Source organism: Pongo pygmaeus, chromosome 17 (genome assembly GCF_028885625.2).
Source record: "Pongo pygmaeus isolate AG05252 chromosome 17, NHGRI_mPonPyg2-v2.0_pri, whole genome shotgun sequence".
In the NCBI taxonomy this organism is placed as follows: Eukaryota; Metazoa; Chordata; class Mammalia; order Primates; family Hominidae; genus Pongo; species Pongo pygmaeus.
Genome location: NC_072390.2, coordinates 21,924,144 through 21,943,745, shown reverse-complemented (window position 1 = coordinate 21,943,745; position 19,602 = coordinate 21,924,144). Strand labels below are relative to the sequence as shown.

Below are 19,602 nucleotides of genomic sequence, written 5' to 3'. Positions count from 1 at the left end.
TTAGTACCCATTAACCATCCCCACCTCACCCCCAACCCCTACCCTTCTGAGCCTTTCATAACCATCTTTCTATTCTCTATGTCTATAAGTTCAATTGATTTGATTTTTAGAGCCCACAAATAAGTGAGAACATGTGATGTTTGTCTTTCTGTGCCTGGCTTATTTCACTTAACATAATGATCTCCAGTTCCATCCTTGTTGTTGCAGATGACTGGATCTCATTCTTCCTATGGCTGAATTGTACTCCATTGTGTATATGTACCACGTTTTCTTTATCCATTCATCTGTTGATGAACACTTAGGTTGCTTCCAAATCTTAGCTGTTGTAAACAGTGCTGCAACAAACATGTAAACAGCGCTGCAATAAACATATCTCTTTCATACACTGATTTCCTTTCTTTTGGGTATATACCCAGCAGTGGAATAGCTGGATCACATGGTAGCTCAATTTTTAGTTTTTTGAGGAACCTCCAAACTGTTCTCCATAGTGGTTGTACTAATTCACATTCTCATCAACAGTGTACGAGGGTTCCCTTTTCTCCACATCCTCACCAGCATTTGTTATTGCCCGTCTTTTGGATATAAGCCATTTTAACTGGGGTAAGATGATATTTCATTGTAGTTTTGATTTGCATTTCTCTGATCATCAGTGATGTCGAACACCTTTTCATATGCCCATTTGCTATTGGTATGTCTTCCTTTGAGAAATGTTTATTCAAATATTTTGCCCAGTTTTTGATTGGATTATTAGATTTTTTCCTATAGAGTTGTTTGAGCCCCTTATATATTCTGGTTATTAATCCCTTGTCAGATGGGTAGTTTGCAAATATTTTCTCTCATTCTGTGGGTTGTCTTTTCACTTTGTTGATTGCATCCTTTGCTGGGTAGAAGCTTTTTAGCTTGACGTGATCCCATTTGTCCATGTTTGTTTTGGTTGCCTTCGCTTGTGGGGTATTGCTCAAGAAGTCTTTGCCCAGACCAATGTTGTGGAGATTTTCCCCAATTTTTTTTTTTTTTTGACATGGAGTCTCGCTCTGTCACCCAGGCTAGATTGCAGTGGCGTGACCTCGGCTCACTGCAGCCTCTGCCTCCCAGGTTCAAGTTGTTCTCCTGCCTCAGCCTCCCGAGTAGCTGGGATTACAGGCATGCACCACCACGCCTGGCTAATTTTTGTATTTTTAGTAGAGACGGGGTTTCACCATATTGGCCAGGCTGGTCTTGATCTCCTGACCTTGTGATTGCCCCGCCTCGGCCTCCCAAAGAGCTGGGATTACAGGCGTGAGCCACTGTGCCTGGCCCCAGTATTTTCTTGTAGTAGTTACATAGTTTGAGCTTTTAGGTTTAAGTTTTTAATCCATTTTGATTTGATTTTTATATATGGCAAGAGACAGTCTAGTTTCACTCTTCTGCATATGGATATCCAGTTTTCCCAGCACCATTTATTGAAGAGACAGTCTTTTCCCCAGTGTATGTTCTTGGCACCTTTGTCAAAAATGAGTTCACTGTAGGCTGGGCGTGGTGGCTCATGCCTGTAATCCCAGCACTTTGGGAGGCCGAGGCAGGTGTATCACGAGGTCAGGAGATCGAGACCATCCTGGCTAACACAGTCGAACCCTGTCTGTACTAAAAATGCAAAAAATTAGCCGGACGTGGTGGCGGGCGCCCGTAGTCCCAGCTACTTGAGAGGCTGAGGCAGGAGAATGGTGTGAACCCGGGAGGCGGAGCTTGCAGTGAGCCGAGATTGTGCCACTGCACTCCAGACTGAGTGACAGAGCGAGACTCCATCTCAAAAAAAAAAAAAGAGTTCACTGTAGGTGTGCGGATTTGTGTTTGGGTCCTCTATTCTGTTCCTTTGGTCTGTGTTTTATGCCAGTACCATGCTGGTTTTATGCCAGTACCATGCTGTTTTGGTTACTGTGGCTCTGTAGTATAATTTGAAGTTAGGTAATGTGATTCCTCCAGTTTTATTCCTTTTGCTTGGGATAGCTTGTCTATTCTAGGTCTTTTGTGGTTCCATGTAAATTTTAATATTTTGTTTTTCTATTTCTGTGAGGTAGTGTGGACGTTTTAACAATGTTGATTCTTCCAGTCTGTAAACACGGAATGTTTTTCTATTTTTTTGTGTCCTCTTCAATTTCCTTCATCAGTGTTTTATAGTTTTCATTATAGAGGTCTTTTACTTCTTTGATTAAGTTAACTCCTAGGTATTTAATTCTATGTGTGGTGTTGTAAATGGGATTACTTTTTAAATTTCTTTTTCACATAGTTCAGTGTTGGCATATAGAAATGCTACTGACTTTTATATGTTAATTTTGTATCCTGTAATTGTACTGAAAGTTTTTAAATCAGTTCTAATAGTTTGTTTTTTTTTTTAAACATGGTCACTTACTTTAATAACAATACATATACCATGTTATCACCATGGGATGTAAATTCGGGTTAGACAAGATAATTTCCCAAGTGTAATAGCATTCTGTAGTATATAAAAGTTTGTGTATGCTCTCCAGCCAAACCAGCTTGCTCAGAAGTCATTAATCACTTCCATTATAGGTAATCTGTTTAGTTTAATGTTTACAGTTCTTATGGAGAAAATAACACAGATTTAAAAATTGTTCATTTTTTCCATGAGTGCTTGAAATGCATATTTCTATTTCAAGATGACATTTAAAAATTATTCTAAGATAACAACAGCAAAAATATGTCTGCAGTTACAAAAGAACTAAACTAGAATCCATAAGTTATGCTCATGTGTACAATTGTGATTCTTTAATCAATACTGTTCCTATGCAGCTCTATTGTAAGCTTTTGAGATTTGGTTTAAACACACACACATACATACTGTCAGTTGTGGGAGGCTTTACAAGTTATTATTCCATGCATTCTTTGGACAGAGTTCTAAAAGAGCCAGCCAGTCCACAAGACAGGCAGAAAAAAGTTAAATTAACTGGGGCAAATAGGACTCTTATATAACATCCAAAACATGAGATTCTGCAACAAACTGGGGGTACTACAGGGTTGGCCTGGTATCTTCTTTAGAACTAATTTCATCACACAGTTTAAGATGGACATTTCAACACCATCAAGTGCATTTAGGTGACATGTTTCTTTTATGTTAACTTGACTTCCTTGAATGGCCTAGTTAGTGAACTAGTCACTAGTAATTCGGTCACCAGGCAAATCAAGCCTGCAAGAAAGGAAGTCAATATTCAAAATGCCATGTTACCATCTGAACTCACTCAAATAGTTTACTTTCAACATTAATATGTAACTTCAATAATGAGATGTCTAACTAAAGCAAACTCCTTCAACAAGATGAAGACAGCATCTCATTTAAATGCTCATCTTTTCCTTCTGTATTAGCTTTGACTAATGTTTTAGTTCTAAACAGTTTTTACAGTCCCAACATTAACATTGTTAACAGATTTATCAAGCTATTTATACATCTTTTTGCTAACCATTGCTTCATGAATCTCTTGCTTTTCCCTTTGTTACGGACTCTGTTATCTACATTTAAAGTGAATTTACTTCAAAGTTTGTTTCAGGTTTCTAGTTTTTGGGTTACTAATGCTTCTACTAGTTACTTTTGCTGAGTCTTCGTGATTTTCTTCTAGTGGCTTCTGATTTTTCGATATTTAAAAATTTTTAATGTGAGCTCACATTCATTGAGGCTGCTTTTTGCTTTAGGAATCCAATGATGCGTCCTAGTCTTTGGAAGTGTCCCTTGAGAGTACTTTTGCAGAAATGTTTGAGGTGTTAAAAGCCTTTGTGATTTTTTCCAGCTTGGGGCTCCCATGTCCCATGTGGCCTAGGCGTAGGCTTTCATGTTCTTGCAAATAATCTTCTGTGCCACCCATCTCTGGACAGGTTCCTTCTTGACTCCATAGACATGTGGACAATTTTTTCAGTTCATTCCTTAGAGTTTATGTGCAGATTTCAAATTCCATTCTAGCCTCGCCCTGCTCACAACAAGCTTGAAGTCACATCTTCTGTTCTCTGGAATGTATTAAAGCTCTACCACCTTGAGGGCAAGTCTGGAACCCAGACCTTTCTGGGCCATCATGGAAATCAGCTCCTACTTACTGGTCTGCCTTTGATCTCCACTTATTTTGTGTTTGGCTAGAGCAAAACAAAATGTGTGTGTGTGTGTGTGTGTGTGTGTGTGTGTGTGTGTGTGTGTATAATACAGTCTGTCTTCTGTATCTGTGGGTTCTGCATTCTTGTGTTTTACTAACCTTGGATCAGAAATATTCAGAATAAAAAAAGGGGTAGTTGCATCTGTATTGAACAGGTACAGACATTTTTTTCTTGTCATTATTCTCTAACAATAAAGTATAATGGCTATTTACATAGCATTTACATTATATTAGGTACTATCAGTAATCTAGAGATGGTTTGAAGTATACAGGAGGATGTGCCTAGGCTATATGCAAATACTATGATATTTCCTATCAGGGACATCCACGAGTTTTGATATCCGGTGGGGGTTCCTGTACTGTCAAACATTTCCACATGTGGGTGTGTGAGGGGTCTGAGTTTGGTTGGTTTCCCGCATTTAGGGAAGTGAGTCTGTCATGATCATAGGCACTTGTTTTAAACTTTTGATATGTCTGTTTTGGTACCATTTTAACATTTGCAGATTAAATCTGAAAATGCCAAGATATTCATGATCTTTTTAAAAGGAATTGAGAAGTCATTATTCTAATAATAGAACTCATTGAAAAGGGGTCTATAATTTTATAAAATTATCAGTTCATCTTAAGATACAGTCTTTTCAAAGTAACAGCAGCTGAATTCTGTAGTATATTTGGGTACGTAGACTACCTCAAAAGAAGAATTTAACATTTATTTTTGTAGAAAATAAGCAATTGCTAAATAGCCTGGGAAAATGTAGGTAAGTTTTACTTACTGCTGACTCATAATTTGTGGCTAGAAATGGCAGTGATATGAACATACATGTTGTGCTATTAATATATTGCTTTTCATAAATCATTCCCTTTTTTTGGTAATTAGGTAGAAACAGAAAAGAAAGATGTTCTTGATTTTGGTGACTTGACTTATGGAGGCTGGAAAGCCCTCCCACTAAAATTGATAAACCGAACGCATGCCACTGTGCCAATTAGACTGATTATTAATGCTGTAAGTATGAACATACAGTAAGAAACCGTTGACAGAATGCACTGATCTTATGAAAGTACATTTTTTTAAGGATTTTGTTAACAAACTTAGCATTACACTGTTGGCTTTACTGAACTGATTCTTGTATTTCTAAACAGAACGCTGTAGCGTGGCGCTGTTTCACGTTTTCCAAGGAACCCGTCCGAGCTCCTGTGGAAGTTGCTCTTTGCGCTGATGTGGTCACTCGGCTAGCAGGCCCTTCTGTGGTCAACCACATGATGCCTGCTAGTTATGATGGACAGGTGGGAGAGAACTGGCTTAGAATTAAAGAGGAAATTAAGCTTCTAAACTGCTTTTCTTTCATTAAGATTTTAATCTTATCACCAGTTTACATTAAGGCAAAGTTTTCTTTTGATTTTATAGGATCCAGAATTTCTGATGATTTGGGTTCTTTTCCATAGTCCAAAGAAACAGATCAGCTCTTCAGGTATCATGTTTACATTGTGTGGGAATTGCTTTAATCTGTAGCTAGATAAACTACAAATTTGAGATGTATTTCCTTTGTCAATAAATGTCGATACTTAGAAATTTGTCAAGTATTTTATGTTTTTTTGAAATTGAGGCAGATGGCATGCTGTTTTGGGTCAATCCTGTGTAAGTGTGGGTAACTCCTGTAGATAGCACTGAAAACCTTTTAGAATATTTTCTGTTACTTGATCTTATCGCATTTACCAGTTGGATGTTTTCTTTTTTTCCACCTTTCTCTTCACTCATTTCTATTCTTTTAACTCTTTAAAAAATCTTCTTGCCTAAATTTTCTTATTGCCCCTAAGGGCACTGTGTGGGACTGCTGATGGCATTTAGAATTACATAACTCTTCTGGTCTCCGAGCTAAAAGAATGAACTTTTTTTTAGAGATTCTGGACTCAGCAGAAGAATTCTCGGCAAAAGTTGATATAGAAGTTGACAGCCCAAACCCTATGCCCATTCTTAGAAGTGTGAATCTCCAAGCAAGGGCAGGCATAGCTAGGATCCACGCTCCCAGGGACTTGCAGGTAGCCTCAGTCCTCCTTTCTGCCATTACTGCTTTCATTCATGCTGATTTCACTTTGTGACAGTTCGTTGAAATGTCTGTCTTGCCCCATCCTCCAGACGATGCATTTCTTGGCCAAAGTGGCTTCCTCAAGAAAGCAGCACTTACCTTTGAAAAATGCTGGGAACATTGAAGTTTATTTGGATATCAAGGTATGCACTTCCATGAGAGTGCCATAAGATAGTTTTTCCTCAGACTGTGAGAGCTCCTTGCTATCTGCGGGCTGTTGTGCTCTTCCTGGCCCAGCAGAGTGCCCTGAACCTCAGATGAAAGAATCGCTGAGAGTTTTTAAAAACTGGGTGTTATATAGCATAAAATATATGCTGTGGTGCTTTTTAAGTTTAAAGTCCAGTGTCTTGAATATGAGAACCAAGTTCTTAGATTAGTTCCTGTAAAACATGCATGTCACCCTTTGGTTGGAGTTGCTGAAGAGTGATCACACACGTTGACATCATGTCTGAGACCGGAGGGTGAGTGACAGGGGGTTAGTGATCCAAAATTGGGAGTGAGGTGGAAGATAAGGTTTGTTGTAGAAGAGAAAGAAATATCCTTTCCAAGACAATAAGACAAGTTGAGACCATGACAGACGAGAAGGGGACGAACAACCTGTCCTGGTAAATGAGAAAGGCACATAAGGCGGGAGCCACTGAGCGAAAACTGCGTTTTTGTAAGTTGGTATTCAATTATGATTATGTAACTATATTTAGGTCCCAGAACAAGGAGGTCACTTTTCAGTGGATCCAAAGAATCTATTCCTTAAACCTGGAGAAGAACATGAGGTTATTGTTTCATTTACTCCAAAGGATCCTGAAGCCTGCGAGGAAAGGTAATATAAAAATGTTATAAGGGACTGGGCACAGTGGCTGATGCCTGTAATCCCAGCACTTTGGGAGGCCGAGTTGAGTGGATTACCTGAGGTCAGGAGTTCGAGACCAGCTTGGGCAACATGGCGAAATCCCGTCTCTACTAAAAATACAAAAATTAGCAGGGCTTGGTGGTGTGCACCTGTAGTTTCAGCTACTCGGGAGGCTGAGGCAGGAGAATCGCTTGAACCCGGGAGGCGGAGGTTGCAGTGAGCCAAGATCACACCTCTGCACTCCAGGCTGGGCGACAGGGTAAGAGTCTGTCTCAAAAAAAAAAAAAAAGTTGTAATGACAAAGTTTTACTCGTCTCTCAAAACAGCCACTCACATGTGCTTCAAAATTCCACAGCCTGAATGACAAAGTCCATGTATTTCTTACCTAATACATGGTGTGACTCTGTTTAATCTCCTTTCATTTAGCTTCAGATTGTCTTCTCTTTTTTTAACTAAAAATCTTCTTTTAAACCAGCTGAATAGAAATGAATAAATTATTATTTTCAAGTATATTCTGACAAAAGTAAATAATAAAAGATCAATTGGATGTTTCTTACTTTTTCTCCTGAAACTATTAGTTGACCTTGTCAGCTATTAAGATATCTTTCTCCATTTCTTCTCCAAGCCCATGACTTCTTGGCACCCAAATCATACGTGAATATCAACTTAGAGTCAGAGCCCCACTGTCATGAGTACTGAGCTTGCTTGTGTAACCCTAGCTTAAAGTACACTCTCCTCTGAGACACACATGGCTTATACCCCTGCCTGGGTTATAGAACACTTTATCGTGTGCTCAGTCTGTTCTTGTGACCTTACAGAAGAGTCAGGCCTGCACCAGTGTGAATGCCTCTGCCTGGAATGCTTGCCCTCAACCTCCCTGGGCTGGCGCCTTCTGGGAGACTCCTCCACTCTGCCCAAATGTCTCATAAATAGCATTCCCAAAGCATGATGGCTTCTCACACCCCCCCGTGCAGATGCCATTGTGATCATCTCTTTTCTTGTCTGTATTCTTCTCTGCAGCACAAGCTCTAAGGGTGGGAATATCATCGTATCCCCAGCACCTAGTTCAGTCTTTTGGACAATGGAAGCATATAGGAAATAGTTGCGAAAAGAATCGAATACAGGACCTTCAACTTAGAATTCTTTCTTTCTTAGGATCTTGAAAATATTTGTGCAACCATTTGGACCTCAGTATGAAGTAGTGTTAAAAGGCGAAGTCATTTCTTCAGGAAGTAAACCTCTGTCACCTGGACCTTGCTTAGATATTCCATCGATTTTGTCCAACAAACAATTTCTGGCTTGGGGAGGAGTCCCTCTTGGTAGAACACAGTAAGTGTCAAAGACTGACAAATAGTCCACTATTTATACATATTTTGGAGCAGACTACAAATTAATGTTTGCAGGAAAATTTTGTCATAATAGACACTCTTCAGGCTCAATTGTGCAGAACTGGAAGAACCTCCTAGATGGGCACGTGTTCTGATTCAGCTTTTCTTTAGCACATATTCCAGTCCTGCACAGAGCACCTGACACATGACCAACAATACAGTTGCTGCTGAGGAGGGAGTATCCCCTTAAATTCACTGCCACTCCGTATTTTTCAAAAGCCAGCTGAGAGAGAGATTTATGGAGAGCTGCATAGAGAATATGCAGTACATCCATTCTTCTAAATGATCTAAATTTCTCAGTCAACAACCACATGGTTTTAGCAAAACCCATGGAAGTGTTTTTAATGCACCAGACTTGGGTGTCATACTTCCTGACCACACCGAATGGAGCACCTAAGGGAAAGGGGCACCTTAGGAAATGGGAGGTAGTATTTACTGTAAAATTGTTTTTTTTTTTTTTTTTTTTTGAGACTCCGTGTATTGTACAGGTTTATCTTTAAAAGTATCTCTGGAAGAAACATCTCTCAGAAGCCTATGGCAGAAACAGTTACACTTCACTCAAGCAATAACTGGCTTGTTCTTGACTTTTGAGTACATTTAACTGATGATATGACTCTATGGAAACCTAGCCTCTCCCATCCCACCTGATAACTAACTCTATACTTGAAAATGATAACCACAGTGCTTTACAAATTATAAAATAAATACATGAGAATGAAAACTTTACAAAATAATGTTTCTTTGAGGTAATTCTTCCCCAGTCATTGTACCTGTGGAAGGCTTTCCCTGGAGATGTCAATAGCCAAAGTTGTCTGCGTTTCTCTTAACACAAGGTGGATGAGACGTAGACCTCAGCTGCTGATTTATTAGCTGCTGATCGTCCCCAAATTTGAGTAAAACAGAGATTTACTCATGTATTCTCTGTTCTCCAATGAAGACAGGATTCACATAGTTTCCACAATTGAAGTGTTTTTATCAGTCAGGTGCTATTTTATGTCCATTCTTTTGCATTGTAGCTTCTCTAAAAGTAGAGTTAATTCATTATACTGTTTAAAAGACTACTTTGTGCAAATGAGCCTCTTAGCCTAGGACCCCTTGTTTCCCTGAAAGCTCGCTTGGTTGAGCTAGGTATTCCCGCTAGGTGTGATATTGACTTAATGACTTGAATTTCTTCACCTGGATTTTCATTGATTGATGTTTTATATGACAGATAATACCTATACACATAGTATAAATAATAAGGTCAGCTGCAGAGCTATAACTGGAGAGAGATTAAACCAAAAAGCCTCTATAAGGTGAGTCTTGAGCCTACAATTTCAGAAACATAGAGTCTAGGACTGTGGGGAGACAATTCCAGGCTACTGAAATGGCTCGTGTAAGTTAGTCCATCTCTAGACATTGTGATTGGTTTTAATTGGCTTTATTCTTATAATGATAGCAATATCCATGGAGAAAAACCATATTTAAAATGTGTAATTGTTTTTAGGCTTCAGAAACTAGCTTTAAGAAATAATTCTGCATCCACAACTCAACATTTACGACTGCTTATTAGAGGACAAGATCAGGACTGCTTTCAGGTTCGTAGAGTACGTGGATTCTTGTTATGTCTTCTGTCTGGGTCTGGAACACTTGCATATGCAGACCTTTTTGTGTTATTTAGCTTTTAAGAATTTGTGTTAATGGTATGTTTTATTTGTGCTACTGCTTTGTTTTATGCAGTTAACTGTTTTTAAATTGTAGCTTCAGAACACTTTTGGTTCAGAACAGCGATTGACCAGTAACTGTGAGATCAGAATTCACCCGAAGGAAGACATTTTCATCTCTGTGTTATTTGCACCTACTCGATTATCTTGCATGTTGGCTAGACTAGAAATCAAACAACTTGGAAATCGATCACAACCAGGCATTAAGTTCACAGTAAGATCATTTTATTGCCTTTCCCTTCCCCTGGAGTTTATGCCATTTTATAACTATTGGTTTAATGTTGTAAATTATACACTCTGCCTTTTATAAGTGAAAATATGTAATTATCTAGACTTACAAACAAGTTAGGGAGTAATTTATATGCTTTGTAGAATTGGCAAGTTATAATAGCAGCCAGCGTAGTATTCCTGTAAGTATTAGTCTTTCTAATGTTTTTAAGTTTCATTTTAATTTGGAGATTTTAAAATGTACACAGCTTTTTAGGAACACATCTTTGGGTAAATCCATGTGGAGCTGTTTAAGATATTAACTTTCCCATTAAATTTTCTCAATTATCAGCAAAAATACTGTCTTAGTCTATTCAATCGGCTAACGAAATACCACTGAGTAATTTATAATAAACAACAGAAATTTATTGCTCACAATTCTGGAGGTTGGGAAGCCCAAGATCAGAGCACCAGCAGATGCGGCGTCTGGTGAGGGTTGCCCTCTGCCTTTTTGTCCCCACACATGGTGAGAGGGACGAGAGTGCTGCCTCCAGTCTCTTTTAAAAGGGCACCAAGCCCATGCATGGGGCTGGAGCCCTCACGGCTTAATCACTTCCCCAAAGGCCCCGCCTCTTAGTACTGTCACGTTGGGGACTAGGTTTCAACATGTGAATTTGCGGGGGGACATCACCATTTAGACCATACCAAATACCCATTGACTGAATTTGCCAGCTCCAAGACAAGAGTTTTTATGCTTTTTAATTGCCAGCATAATATGTAAAAAGGATTTGAAGCTATTTGTATAGACACATTCAAAGCAATTAGAGATAAAAGTGATAAATCATAGAGGAAAGGAAGCAACGGCAAGGCAGTCGGAAGAAGCGCCAGCTACATGGTTGTGCATGCCTTATAACTGCACAGGTGTTTGGCAGTGGGGCTGGGGCTCAAATTTTGGTTCTATATCCTAGTATTAAAGAGGGGATGTGATAAATTACAAGATTAACAATATCTAAAAGTTTTTAGAATTAGGTGTGTATGACAAATACAGCTTTGACACTGGAGCTTGAGCTCTGTTCCTGTGGAGTCACTTGATTGGCCCCATGAGATGGGGTGGGCAAAGCTGTTTAAAGATGTTAGTGGTCATTTTTAAAACTGGCATCCTTCCATGTGCACCCAGGAGACGCTGCCAGAGCCTTTAAGCTCTCTGACGATCTGATTTTGTGTGAGGATAATGCTTGGTTTATGGAGAGGACTAAATGGGCTGTATTTTTCAGACTTCTTGAATATATTCTGATTTATTTAGGTTTACTAGCCATGATTTTGAGGTTGTTCTCAAGGAAGAATCTCTAATATGTCTCCAGTGATTTAGGGCAGAACCATTTGATTTAATAATCAACCAAGCAACCAAGCAGGGGTTTGACATCCTTTGAAGACAAATCGGATCCTGGTGGGATTCCTACCCACGTAGATGGCTGCCCTGTCCTCTCACAGAGGTGGGCTGGATGGGGTTTGCCTGTGGGCTATGGATAAATATGGCTATTATTTCACAAGAAGACTCAGAGTATTAACATTGCTGTGCCTTTGTAAAGATAAAGTAGCCTGGCAGAGTGGCGGAAGAGCTGTTAACATGACAGGAGAACCCAGGGAGCCAGCCCTGTCTCTGTTACGTACACTCACCTTGGCATTTCCTCTCTCATCTCATCAGAAGCTGCTTGCTGTCCCAACTTGCCAATTTGGTTGTGAGGAACAAGTGAAATGATCTGTGTTTTGAATACCATAAAGCATGATAGGACTGCAATAAAAGTGTATTGATTATTCCATTTTGATTGTATTCCGGACACTACCCTCAATCACTAAGTGGATGCTGTAATCTGAATGTGTCTCCCAAATTTCTGTATTGGAAACTTACTCTGCAGTACAACAGTGTTGGGAGATGGATCCCTTTGGGAGTGTTTAGGTCATGAGGCTCTGCCCTCGGGAATGGATTAATGCTGTTATAAAAAGGCCTGAGGGAGAGAGTTTGGTCTTTTTGCCCTTCTGCCATGCGGGGACACAGCATTTCTTCCCTCTGGAACATGCAGGATTCAAGGTGAGATCTTAGAAGCAGAGAGCAGCCCGGCCGGATGCAGTGGCTCGTGCCTGTAATCCCAGCACTTTGGGAGGCTGAGGCAGGTGGATCACGAGGTCAAGAGATCAAGACTATCCTGACCAACATGGTGAAACCCCATCTCTACTAAACATACAACAATTAGCTGGGCATGGTGGCGCACACCTGTAGTCCCAGCTACTCGGGAGGCTGAGGCAGGAGAATCGCTTGAACCCGGGAGGCAGAGGTTGCAGTGAGCCGAGATTGCGCCACTGCACTCCAGCCTGGCAACAGAGCGAGACTCCATCTCAAACAAAAAGAAGCAGAGAGCAGCCCTCACCAGAAACCAGCACCTTGATCTTGGACTTCCAGCCTCCAGAACTGTGAAGAGTAAATTTCTGTTGTTTATAAATTACCCAGTCTATAGTATTCTGTTATAGCAACACAAACAGACTAAGATGGTGGATTGTCACATTTTTATCTTCAAAACAACCATTCGAGATACTACTACTCTTGCCATTTTGCACATGTGTAAACTGAGGCTGAGAGAGATGTGTGGCCGTGATCATGCATCTTACTTGCTGGTCAGTGGTAGACATAAGGTTCAAATTCAGTCTGGGTGAATGCAGAGCCCACGTTTATGTATTGTGCAGTCTCTAGGGTGCTAATAACACTCTGTGTATCGTCATCTGGAGCAGTGATTCTCAACCAGAGCTTGTGTTACCCCCAGGGGACATTGGCAGAGTCTGGAGTTATTTTTTGTTTGTCATAACTGGGGGCAGGACAAGAGTGCTACTGGCACCAACTGGGTAGAAGCCAGGGAGGCTGCTGAACATCCGAGAAAGCCCAGGACAGTTCCCACCGCAAAGAATCATACAGCTCAACATTTCAGTAGCACTGAGGTTAGGAGTAACAGTTTTTCCTGTTTAATCTGTGGATTTACGGTGTTAGATTTGTTTCATTTAATCATTCTTTTTTCTTTTCTTTTTTTTGAGACAGAGTCTTGCTCCATTGCCAGGCTGGAGTGCAGTGGCATCTCGGCTCACTGCAACCTCTGCCCCCCAGGTTCAAGCTGTTCTCTTGCCTCAGCCTCCCCAGTAGCTGGGACTACAGGCGCGTGCCACCACGCCCAGCTGATTTTTGTGTTTTTAGTAGAGATGGGATTGTTGGTCAGGATGGTCTTGATCTCTTGACCTCGTGATCCACCAGCCTCAGCCTCCCAAAGTGCTGGGATTACAGGCGTGAGCCACGCACCCGGCCAATCATTCTTTTTTCTTAACCTTGTTACTCAGTAGTAATTTGTGATTTCTTAGAATTTGAAAATATAGGCAGAATACTTGTAATGAGTGTTTTCAAAGGTACCTTTTCCCTTGTTTTTTGCTATTTAGTTTCATTGATAAAATTTGCTTGTACATTTCTATGGAAAAAGAAAAATTAGAAACATTTTTGCTGTTGAAACTACCAGAGGTCACTTCGAGTGAGGGAGGATTTGTAGGAGCTTCCAATCTGAAACCCTTTTAAATGCCGTTTATTTATTTGTTTATTTTGAGACATCCTCTCGCTCTGTCGCCCAGCCTGGAGTGCAGTGGTGTGATCTCTGCTCACTGCAACTTCCGCCTCCCAGGTTCAAGCCATTCTCCTGCCTCAGTGTCTCGAGTAGCTGGGATTACAGGCGCCCGTCACCACGCCCGGCTAATTTTTGTATTTTTAGTAGAGATGGGGTTGTGCCAGTTGGCCAAGCTTGTCTCGAACTCCTGACCTCAAGTAATCCGCCTGCCTTGGCCTCCAAAAGTGCTGAGATTACAGGCGTGAGCCACTGTGCCAGGTCTGAAATGCTGTTTACTTGTACTAAAAGTCAAGACAGTACAAACTGATGAGGTGCCTGAAACTACTTTTTCAAAATGTTATTTTAGTTAAGTACGTAACAACTCGGAATAAGTTAAGATGGTTTCAAGTTTGCAAGGAAGTATTTGCAACCTATTTTAGTACAGATTGAGTATCCCTAATCTGAAAATTCAAACTCAACAATGCTGACATGATGCTCAAAGGAAATGCTCTTTGGAGCATTTTGGATTTTGGATTTTTGAATTAGGGATGTTCAGCCAGTATAATGCAGATATTCCCAAATCTGGAATACCTCTGGTCCCAAGCACTTTGAATAAGGGATACTCAACCTGTAATTAGGAATAAAAGATAATTTTTAAAGGTGTGCATTTCAAAGAGTATGGAAAGTTTCCAGCAGGGTGTGAATATTTTCCTTACACTCGAATTTATGGGATATATTCTGTGAAGCCTTGCTTCCTGCAAGGGTTGAGCCCTGTGGAAGCAGCAGCAGATGGATCCCCAAGCCTGACTCTAGTGTGCTGCTTCCTCCGTTGACAATGTGTCTGTCCTTGAAAAGTTGTTTGAGTTCTTATCTTTAGCTTAGTCCCTTTTGCATGCTTTTCTCTGACACTGGCTAGACTGCACACTAAGAGGATTATAAATACAGTTTTCCCCAAAAACATTTTATTATGAAAAGGTTCAGAATTACTGAGAAGTTGAAAGGATTATGCAATAAACAGTCACATACACTGTCACTTAGATTCTGTAGTTAACATTTTGCTATATTTCTTCTCCCACATATCCATCCACCAGCTCATCTTTTTAAAATTAATTAATTATTTATTTTTATTGTACTTTAAGTTCTGGGATACGTGTGCAGAACGTGCAGGTTTGTTACACAGGCATACAAGTGCCATGGTGGTTTGCTGCACACATCAACCCGTCATCTACATTAGGTATTTCTCCTAATGCTATTCTTCCCCTACTCCCCCACGCCCGACAGGCCCCAGTGTGTTATGTTCCCTTCCCTGTGTCCATGTGTTCTTATTGTTCAACTCCCACTTATGAGTGAGAACATGTGGTGTCTGGTTTTCTGTTCCTGTGTTAGTTTGCTGAGAATGGTTTCTAGCTTCATCCATGTCCCTGCAAACGACATGAACTCATCCTTTTTTATGGCTGCATAGTATTCCATGGTGTATCTGTGCCACATTTTCTTTATCCAGTCTATCATTGATGGGCATTTGGATTGGTTCCAAGTCTTTGCTATTGTGAACAGTGCCGCAGTAAACATACGTGTGCATGTGTCTTTATAGCAGCATGATTTATATTCCTTTGGGTGTATACCAAGTAATGGGATGGCTGGGTCAAATGGTATTTCTAGTTCTAGATCCTTGAGGAATTGCCACACTGTCTTCTACAATGGTTGAACTAATTTACACTCCCACCAACAGTGTAAAAGCGTTCCTATTTCTCCACATCCTCTCCAGCATCTGTTGTTTCCTGACTTTTTAATGATCGCCATTCTTTTGTTGTTGTTGTTATTAGTTATACTTTAAGTTCTAGGGTACATGTGCACAATGTGCAGGTTTGTTACGTATGTATACATGTGCCATGTCGGTGTGCTGCACCCATTAACTCGTCATTTACATTAGGTATATCTCCTAATGCTATCCCTCCCCCCTCCCCCCACCCCACAACAGGCCCCGGTGTGTGATGTTCCCCTTCCTGTGTCCATGTGTTCTCATTGTTCAATTCCCACCTATGAGTGAGAACATGCAGTGTTTGGTTTTCTGACCTTGTGATAGTTTGCTGAGAATGATGGTTTTCAGCTTCATCCATGTTCCTACAAAGGACATGAACTCATCCTTTATTATGGCTGCGTAGTATTCCATGGTGTATATGTGCCACGTTTTCTTAATCCAGTCTATCACTGATGGACATTTGGGTTGGTTCCAAGTCTTTGCTATTGTGAATAGTGCTGCAGTAAACATATGTGTGCATGTGTCTTTATAGTAGCATGAATTATAATCCTTTGAGTATATACCCAGTAATGCGATTGCTGGGTCAAATGTATTTCTAATTCTAGATCCTTGAGGAATTGCCACACTGTCTTCCACAATGGTTGAACTAGTTTACACTCCCACCAACAGTATAAAAGTGTTCCTATTTCTCCACATCCTCTCCAGCACCTGTTGTTTCCTGACTTTTTAATGATCACCATTCTGCCTGATGTGGGATGGTATCTCATTGTGGTTTTGATTTGCATTTCTCTGATGACCAGTGATGATGAGCATTTTTTCATGTGTCTGTTGGCTGTATAAATGTCTTCTTTTGGGAAGTGTCTGTTCATATCCTTTGCCCTCTTTTTGATGGGGTTGTTTGTTTTTTTCTTGTAAATTTGTTCAAGTTCTTTGTAGATTCTGGATATTAGCCCTTTGACAGATGGGTAGATTAAAAAATTTTCTCCCATTCTGTAGGTTGCCTGTTCACTCTGATGGTAATTTATTTTGCTGTGCAGAGGCTCTTTAGTTTAATTAGATCCCATTTATCTATTTTGGCTTTTCTTGCCATTGCTTTTGGTGTTTTAGTCATGAAGTCCTTGCCCATGCCTATGTCCTGAATGGTATTGCCTAGGTTTTCTTCTAGGGTTTTTATGGCTTTAGGTCTAACATTTAAGTCTTTAATCCATCTTGAATTAATTTTCGAATAAGGTGTAAGGAAGGGATCCAGTTTCAGCTTTCTACATATGGCTAGCCAGTTTTCCCAGCACCATTTATTAAATAGGGAATCCTTTCCCCATTTCTTTTTTTGTCAGATTTATCGGAGATCAGATGGTTGTAGATGTGTGGTGTTATTTCTGAGGCCTCTGTTATGTTCCATTGGTCTGTATGTCTGTTTTGGTACCAGTACCATTCCGTTTGTAGCCTTGTAGTATAGTTTGAAGTCAGGTAGCATGATGCCTCCAGCTTTGTTCTTTTTGCTTAGGATTGTCTTGGCAATGCAGTCTCTTTTTTTGGTTCCATATGAACTTTAAGGTAGTTTTTTCCATTTCTGTGAAGAAAGTCATTGGTAGCTTGATGGGGATGGCATTGAATCTGTAAATTACCTTGGGCAGTATGGCCATTTTCACGATATTGATTCTTCCTATCCATGAGCATGGAACGTTCTTCCATTTGTTTGTGTCCTCTTTTATTTCGTTGAGCAGTGGTTTGTAGTTCTCCTTGAAGAGGTCCTTCACATCCCTTGTAAGTTGGGTTCCTAGATATTTCATTCTCTTTGTAGCAATTGTAAATGAGAGTTCACTCATGATTTGGCTCTCTGTTTGTCTGTTATTGGTGTATAGGAATGCTTGTGATTTTTGCACATTGATTTTGTATCCTGAGACTTTGCTGAAGTTGCTTATCAGCTTAAGGAGATTTTGGGCTGAGACGATGGGGTTTTCTAAACATACAATCATGTCATCTGCAAACAGGGACAATTTGACTTCCTCTTTTCCTAATTGAATACCCTTTATTTCTTTCTCTTGCCTGATTGCCCTGGCCAGGACTTCCACCACTATGTTGAATAGGAGTGGTGAGAGAGGGCATCCCTGTCTTGTGCCAGTTTTCAAAGGGAATGCTTCCAGTTTTTGCCCATTCACTATGATATTGGCTGTGGGTTTGTCATAAATAGCTCTTATTATTTTGAGATATATTCCATCAATACCTAGTTTATTGAGAGTTTTTAGCATGAAGGGCTGTTGAATTTTGTCAAAGGCCTTTTCTGCATCTATTGAGATAATTATGTGCCTTTTGTCGTTGGTTCTGTTTATGTGATGGATTACATTTATTGATTTGCATATGTTGAACCAGCCTTGCATTCCAGGGATGAAGCTAACTTGATTGTGGTGGATAAGCTTTTTGATGTGCTGCTGGATTCGGTTTGCCAGTATTTTATTGAGGATTTTCCCATCGATGTTCATCAGAGATACTGGATTAAAATTCTCTTTTTTTGTTGTGTCTCTGGCAGGCTTTGGTATCAGGATGATGCTGGCTTCATAAAATGAGTTAGGGAGGATTCTCTTTTTTTCTATTGATTGGAATAGTTTCAGAAGAAATGGTACCAGCTCCTCTTTGTACTTCTGGTAGAATTCAGCTGTGAATCCGTCTGGTCCTGGACTTTTTTTGGTTGGTAGGCTATTATTGCCTCAATTTTAGAGCCTGTTATTGGTCTATTCAGAGATTCAACTTCTTCCTGGTTTAGTCTTGGGAGGATGTATGTGTCCAGAAATTTACCATTTCTTCTAGATTTTCTAGTTTATTTGTGTAGAGGTGTTTATATTATTCTCTGATGGTAGTTTGTATTTCTGTGGGATCAGTGGTGATATCCCCTTTACCGTTGTTTATTGCATCTATTTGATTCTTCTCTCTTTTCTTCTTTGTTAGTCTTGCTAGCAGTCTATCAATTTTGTTGATCTTTTTAAAAAACCAGCTCCTGGATTCATTGATTTTTTTGAAGGTTTTTTTGTGTCTCTATCTCCTTCAGTTCTGCTCCGATCTTCATTATTTCTTGCCTTCTGCTAGCTTTTGAATGTGTTTGCTCTTGCTTCTGTAGTTCTTTTAATTGTGATGTTAGGGTGGGCATTTAGTGCTATAAATTTCCCTCTATACACTGATTTAAATGTGTCCCAGAGATTCTGGTACGTTGTGTCTTTGTTCTCTTTGGTTTCAAAGAACATCTTTATTTCTGCCTTCATTTCGTTATTTACCTGGTAGTCATTCAGGAGCAGGTTGTTCAGTTTCCATGTAGTTGTGCGGTTTTGAGTGAGTTTCTTAATCCCGAGTTCTAATTTGATTGCACTGTGGTCTGAGAGACAGTTTGTTGTGATTTCTGTTCTTTTACATTTGCTGAGGAGTGTTTTACTTCCAACTATGTGGTCAATTTTGGAATAAGTGTGATGTGGTGCTGAGAAGAATGTATATTCTGTTGATTTGGGTTGGAGAGTTCTGTAGATGTCTATTAGGTCCTCTTGGTGCAGAGCTGAGTTCAAGTCCTGGATATCCTTGTTAACCTGCTGCCTTGTTGATGCGTCTAATATTGACAGTGGGGTGTTAAAGTCTCCCAATTATTATTGTTTGGGAGTCTAAGTCTCTTTGTAGGTCTCTGAGGACTTGCTTTATGAATCTGGGTGCTCCTGTATTAGTTGCATATATATTTAGGATAGTTAGCTCTTCTTGTTGAATTGATCCCTTATGATTATATAATGGCTTTCTTTGTCTCTTTTGATCTTTGTTCGTTTAAAGTCTGTTTTATCAGAGACTAGGATTGCAACCCCTGCTTTTTTTTTGCTT

The 19,602-nt window shown here is 40.0% G+C and overlaps 1 protein-coding gene across 11 annotated transcripts in view; it reads left to right on the top strand.

The window, feature by feature from the left end:
• Positions 1 to 19,602, top strand: part of CEP192 (centrosomal protein 192) — a 130,149-nt gene that overhangs the window by 71,382 nt on the left and 39,165 nt on the right. For 9 of the 11 annotated variants that reach the window (XR_008495390.2, XM_063653346.1, XM_054460249.2 and 6 more), the window contains 9 exons: positions 5,011 to 5,136; positions 5,274 to 5,417; positions 5,539 to 5,602; positions 6,031 to 6,170; positions 6,268 to 6,360; positions 6,916 to 7,034; positions 8,220 to 8,393; positions 9,939 to 10,029; positions 10,193 to 10,369. Coding sequence is in view for 10 of the 11 variants with exons in the window: in XM_063653346.1 (XP_063509416.1) it covers positions 5,011 to 5,136; positions 5,274 to 5,417; positions 5,539 to 5,602; positions 6,031 to 6,170; positions 6,268 to 6,360; positions 6,916 to 7,034; positions 8,220 to 8,393; positions 9,939 to 10,029; positions 10,193 to 10,369 (1,128 nt within the window). In the remaining variant the exon portion in view is untranslated. The remainder of the gene's footprint in view (positions 1 to 5,010; positions 5,137 to 5,273; positions 5,418 to 5,538; positions 5,603 to 6,030; positions 6,171 to 6,267; positions 6,361 to 6,915; positions 7,035 to 8,219; positions 8,394 to 9,938; positions 10,030 to 10,192; positions 10,370 to 19,602) is intronic. The other 2 variants (XM_063653344.1, XM_063653343.1) reach the window with 1 other exon arrangement.